The 6,865-nt window shown below is 33.5% G+C and overlaps 1 protein-coding gene across 1 annotated transcript; it reads right to left on the bottom strand.

The window, feature by feature from the left end:
• Positions 1–1,092: 1,092 nt before the first annotated feature.
• Positions 1,093–6,129, bottom strand: LOC146942444 (putative glycosyltransferase At5g25310). The gene is made up of 4 exons (XM_085756415.1): positions 5,777–6,129; positions 5,433–5,626; positions 2,644–2,995; positions 1,093–2,308 (listed from the first exon to the last, which is right to left on the bottom strand). The coding sequence occupies exons 1-4, from the start codon at positions 6,005–6,007 to the stop codon at positions 1,643–1,645; spliced, it is 1,443 nt and encodes a 480-aa protein (XP_085612541.1). The 5' UTR covers positions 6,008–6,129; the 3' UTR covers positions 1,093–1,642.
• Between the last annotated feature and the right edge of the window lie 736 nt (positions 6,130–6,865).

The raw sequence follows: 6,865 nt of genomic DNA, 5'->3' as shown, positions 1-6,865 counted from the left end.
TTAACAGTTACAATCCCTTATCCATTAATGTTGTCAAAAAAATCCCTAATAGATTACGATAAAATCTATATTAACATGATTATTTATGGGGGTTAGATAGTCACTTGGTTGAGCTAAGAAATTAAAACTTTGTTTGGAAGTTTGGAGGGGAGGGTTTTGGGGTGGAAATTATATGAAACAATGAAAAAATCTTGGCTCTTTTCACATTTTTTGAAAGTCTTTTTTTTTTAAAGAATGATAAATTAATGTTTATGATTAATATATTTTTTATTTTACAAATATTATAACAATATTGGTTGAATTTGAAGAATTCATATAAAAATCTTTCCAATACAATTTTTGAGTTCCCATAAATGAGCAAGATTTAGTATTGTGAAGAAAAATAAACCCCCAAAGCCCTCTTTTTCCAAAGTCTTTTATTTTTTTCCATTTGCTCCTTCCTTTTTTTAAAGCCCTTTACTCCTTTCCCCTCCAAACTCACAAACAAAATCTAAAGGAGTTAAAGGTACATTAGAAAGAAAATACTAAAATAACAACAAGGGCACTTCTATGGTGCAGTCAGAAAACTGACTTTTTTGGAAAAAGTTATTTTGTTTAGCCAATAGTATAACTTTGATGCCATGTCAGCTACCATAACTTTGATGCCATGTGAAAAACGTGTGCAAAACTCATGAATGTGATCTTCGAATGGGAGCCTTCAGTTTGGGAGTTAACCATGTGGCAAGGGCTACTGTCCTTAGAGGTTGGGAAGCTTGAGATCTTGTTGTTGCTGGTTGGAATGAAAGATAGCTTTTAGTCTCAGTTGCACTTATTCTTGCTGTCAAAAAGTTTTTGTTGCTTTCATGTGTTAAGTGAACTGTATTTTCACCCTAAATTTTATCACAGATTAAAGATGAGGGTTCCATGTACTATTCTTGGATTAACATTCCATTTGCTTAATGAGTTCCATCTTTATAAGATCTCAAAGTTGTAGAAAGAATAGAAAGCTAGAGATGTGATGAGAAAAAGGAGACAAAAATGTCTAAAATTAAGGTTAACTTCACCAGAAAAGTCATTCTCATGACTTCACCATAGAATTTTCCTAACAATAAACATATTAACATTTATCATTAAAAAACATGATTATTTAAAATTTCTCAACGGGGTATTATAGTGACGATGAGTGGTGTTATATTTTTCATTTCTTTGTAATAGATCTTTTGATTTTCATATATGCAAATCTGTAACATAAGTTGACAGAGAATGAAGGCAGGTCAAACGGGGTAAACATTTTGAAATGTACCAAGACTAACTTGAGACAGAGATACATGACTGCATGAACATGAAAATCAAGATACAAGTCCTTGGTGCAATTTTGCTTTCTTTTTAACAGAAAAAAAAAAAATGTCTATTGCATAATATTCAGTGAGACTAACTTCCTATGAAATTGTACCAACAAAAAGAAAAAGTTTTCCCAATGACATGTTACTCTGGATGAACAAGGGTGCATAAGGCCTTAGTTCTTTGGATCTTTAGCCCCCTTTCTGTCACTAATTGTTACCAATATTTGAGTTCACCTATTCCTATTGGAAGCCAAAGTTACAAATAAAAAAAATCACTATACTAGTGTATAGTATACTCTATTATATTTAGTACAGATTAACTATTCAAGTTTTATATTCAATCTTCTTAGCCATATTGAGTGCAAAATCATGTGAAAAACATCAAATCTTTTAGCCGGCTGATTCAGAGTAAAATGTCTCCTCACAGCCCTTACTCCTTGCTTGAGCTTCTTATACTCACTCTCTGGAATAGCACTAAGAATCTCTTTCAACCCAGGAATATCTGAAACATCCACCTGCACTGAAAATGCCTCCCATTGCAGCACATCACTGAAGGGCAACACATAATAATTTGATAGAATCACAGGTACACATTCTGCATAAATTGATTCCACAATTCTTGGGCTAGCCACTTCAAAACCACTTGGACAAAGACAGAACTTGGAGCTTAGCATTATGGAATAGTAGTCTATGCCTTTAGGGAGATACTCATTGACAATAATATCTTTGTCTCTGTTTTTCCAGTGTTGGAGAAGAATTGGGCGAATTGGGCCATGCATACCACCGGCAAAGAAGGCAAGATACCGGCGCGGGGCGTTGTCAGGTGGAAGTGAAAGGAGTTTAGGAGATACTTCACCTCCATAGAGATGAATTTCTGGTAAAGATACATCCTTTAGAGGATTGAAACCTTCAGAAGTGTTGGCATTGCACAAGACACGAATGGAAGTATTGTAGAGGAAAGGATTGCCCTTTGATGCATGTGGACCCTGCATATATTTAAAGGAAACAAAAGGCTTGAAATTCACATTGGGACCACTTTAGGTCAAGTAAATAATATAAAAGTTTGATAAATAAATCAATAATTGATATTAAATGTATATGCATAACAAATGTTACAATATCAACTATTAATTTTTTTACTGTACTAACAAAATGTTGGAACATACAAAAACTATAGATTGGCCAAATCCCTAATAACTGGGAAAACTAAAATGTGGGTAAAGTTGGCATCAATTGTGTGTCATTAACAAAAAGTGAAACTATTCATAAAATGGATGGAACAATAAATGTGAAGTGTGGAAAAGGGAATTGAACAAATTACCCAATCATGGCAAGCAAGCATGAAGTGGTCAGCACCATGAGTTCTGTTCCAGAAGGGGTACCTCATTGATACCACTCTCACATAATCAGAGACAAACTGCGTTAAAGGAGTGACGTCGTAAGAGGATGGTGTATAGAGGTATTTGACCATCCATGTCACACTGAATGGTAGAAAGTAAACATGAGCTGCATTGGGATCACTGGTTCTAAACTTCCAAACCCCATGTTCCATTTCATGGAGGAACCTTCCTTCGATGGAGTATATGTCCTTACACGGGCCATCATGAACAATAGGTAGGTCCCCATCTGGGTATACATACACCTTGAATATCTTCTCCATCTCCAAGTAGCTCCTGTAATAGTAAGAATGAGCGCTGTAATTAGCAATATAAGAAATGGATTAACTGTTGCATACTCCTTTTTCCAAGAAAACTGAAATTTTCTAGCAGAATGATGGAACATGTGGTCCTACGTCAAGAATTCGAGTATAGCAATTGAGAACTCATATAGACTTGTGACATCGTAATATTATAGTGCGTGAAGGCTCGGGTGCTTAACATTCACATATATTCTTCCAACGTGGCTCTTAAATTCAACAGTAAATGATTTCATAATGTACTACATAAAAGAAAACACACATTCTACTCAAGCCCGTTCCATTTTATAAACACTTGCATACTTTAAAAAAAAAGATTAAATATAAATTATTTTCCAGATGTGTATGTAAGATCTTACGTGAATACATAACTCTTCGTTTAGCCACGCAAAAAAATACACATTTAATACATGTTTAATTATTTGTTTTCCTACTTTTATTCTTTTTAGTGTCATATGAACAAATGTGTGTCCACACACAATAATTATTACATATGTAATTATAGAAAGTTGGAAACAACTCAAGATGGAGTATAAAACAAGATGTGTATATATTTTTAACTTGTTTTATAAGTTATTCCTAAATCATAAATTTTTTAGAAAGTTATAAACAACTCATACATAGTTCACGTGGACAGTCATTTCTTCTTTGATTATACTTATGATAGCATTAAGTTATACAACAAGTTAAACTTTGAGAGATATATATACATATTATTTTCTACATGAAGTGCATGTGGCAAATGAAAGCGTACGTAAGGAATTAAAATTCCTCTTGCTCTGAAGAGTAATATAACCAACAAACAAATTCATGCATAAAATTAAGGGTCATGTTAACTAGTGCCCCCGGGACACTGGTTAAGGAAGCCAAAAGAAGAAATTATAAGTTAGAAAAAACACTTTTTAAGCTTTTAATGCATTGATTACACAATTTTCAATGTAAATATTACTACCTCCGGTCCTTTTTATAAGAAACAAATGGGTCAACAAAAGTTAATGTATGTGGCCTATATTATAAACCAAATACATCAATTTTAGTTGACCAATTTATTTCTTGTAAAAAGGACCGGAGGGAGTATTATATTTGCTTCCTTAACCAGTGCCCCGGGGGCACTGGTTAGCATTTCCCTAAAATTAAAAGGCATGGAATGTTTCTTTGCTGAAATTAGTGGGTGTAATCAGATCACACGCCATCATGCATATGCCTAATACAGCCGTAAACTTAATTGCTAATTACTCCATAATTGTCAATAGTAGGGATTCGATGTGGACAAATTAATGTCAAGAATTCAACATACTTTTTGGGGTAACACAATACTCTACTACTAATGATCACGATAAAGTAGTGCATAGCATATTTTTCCGCGCAAGTTTTTATCATTACAATGAGTATGTACTATGTAGAACTCTGAAAGCATGCAAATGAATGCTATCCCACTCAGTCACCCCAAGGAAGCCCACCCCTAGTTTGGCTATCGTATATTGCAAGAAAAAGAAAATTATATCTCATCAAAGTGTGATAGTAACTGTGACTTATAAGCAAAGCTCTGAATAAGCTTTCCACGCTTTGATGTTGATATTATTTCCCATATTAATAGCAGAAAAATACGAGTGTACTACTATACTTCTTTGGACCACGTTTTTCTATTCTCCAATTTTGACGTATTCATGAATTAAGTGTATGTGTATTAGTTGAATTGAGATCGACACGACTCAAATTTTAAATTGTGTATTTTCTATTTTTAAAAAGGTTAAAATTTATATTTAAGTCTAAACAATCCAACTTCGATTCAACAATTACAAATGTACTAAATGTAAAAATGAATCAAAATTTTAACAGAGCAAAATCTCATTTAATACTTCCTCGTGTTCATTCTTCTTGTAGCAACCTCTTAAATCTTAACCATAAATAAAAAACGTATAATTAATTGAGTTCACACCAAAAATCAATGTATTTGAACCAAAATTAACCAAAAAAGTCAAATGTATTTTGGTCAAATATATTCAAGTTTTTGAACGAATATTATATAACAAATGTTTTGATTTAAGTTGTTTGTTTGTTTTTTTTTTTTGGTCAAGTAGTCTAGTGGCTAGAGCTAACACAATTTAATTGTGGAGAAGTGGAGTGTCTGGGGTGTCTGATTTAAGTTGTTTGTTTTAATTTCATAATAATATGTTATTCTAAATTTCAGTTTTAATATGTATGTGTATGTATTTAAATTGTTCAATATCTAATTCATAAATAAAAATGTTCAACTATAATTGATTTGTTGGTTTTTTCAGTTTCGTTTATATGAATATATTAATTGTGTAGATTATTATTATTATTGTTACTAAGAAGAAATTCATTTTTGAAGGAACTAAGAAGAAATTAATGAAGACGAGAAAAAAAGATGAAAAGAGGATGATATATACTGATAAAATAAGCGCGAGTTGTGATAAACAGCTCCAGTGGGAATGTAACCGTCGTTGTTGTACGGTGTTGACGATGGAGTGAGATTGCTTTTACGATTTCCTAATGCAGCTTTTCGCATTGAACTTCTCGCTCTTGCGAGTCCTTCTTCTCGCTTCTTTTCTCTGCTCTTCACCTTCTTCACTTCCTTCGGTAACTAACAATAACAACAACATAATCATGCTGGATTAATCACTTATTCTTAAAATCAATTCATAAACTCACAAATGCATAATCAGTGATTGAAGAATATAAACAGATTAAATTAAATTAAATCGATAATTGAAATTGAATGTAGAGAAATTACCGTTACAGTGCCGTTTGAATGACGATCGGCGAATTCAACGGCAAGGAGGTAATCGTTCTCGCTAGAAACCTTCGTTCGTAAGTGATGAAGTGAAGCTGAAAATGAGGACTCAAATTTGTTGATGAAGCTCATCAAATTCGAAGGAAGCAGTATAAAAACAACGGTGAATGAAGCTAGAAAGAGGATTAACAAAATTGCAGAAAAAAAATGTCGATGATGATGAATATCCATTTTCTATCTTCTTTTTGAATTTTCTATGTGGAGAGAGAAAGAGAAAGAGAGAGATGAAGTGAATGCGAGCTATGTTATAGTGATGGAGATATAGATGTTATCATATCTTTCTGTTTAGAAACTTTTTTGTTACCGATATCATTGGATATGGAGGCACCGTCAATATTTGAACGAGTGTAAGCTCTAATGACTATTTTGACCCTGTGAATGTAATTGAAATGACTTTCTTAACCGCGTGAGGATCATGATCAAAAACGAAAAAGGTATTAACTTGATTTCCCGCCCAAAACAGGGAAGTTTTGCACGGAATAAGGAAGAAATTCAATGTCTTGGTATCTCTATAAACGGCAACGGCAATCCATGTGATTATTTTTTTTCTTAATTATTACTTTTAGCTTCTTTAATAAAACACACTCATATATTTTGTTTCCATACTTGTTAATAAAGAAAGGCCGGAACACTAGGTGTGTCATCTAGAAGGAACATTTGGCACCGTATGTGGGAAGAGAAAGAATCTTCCCACTAATTTCTCATCATTTGAGAACAGATGATACAATCCACATCTAGTGGCAAACGTGGAGAAAGGATGGCGATGATTCAAATGGCAAGCAATGAGTTTCCTCGACAAGTGCAAATACGTAGAGATGGTGAAGAGCAAATTGAGGTCATAGAAACTTCGGTGAGACATGCTTTCAACACCATCGCTAGGGGTTTTGCTAGTGGTGAAGAGTCTAGCTCTACTCTAAGAAGGTACGCCTGCAGGTTAATCAGGTACATACATCTTTTCGGTGTTTGAATTTAATCATTGATATCACCTTCTCAATCAAATATCAAGAAGGGATCGTCCCTCATAAGGAC

This window comes from Medicago sativa, chromosome 3, assembly GCF_051527215.1.
Source record: "Medicago sativa cultivar Bolivia chromosome 3, Bolivia_mono, whole genome shotgun sequence".
NCBI lineage: Eukaryota > Viridiplantae > Streptophyta > Magnoliopsida > Fabales > Fabaceae > Medicago > Medicago sativa.
Note: the sequence above shows the minus strand (reverse complement) of the source record. Positions and strands in the feature narration are given on the sequence as shown.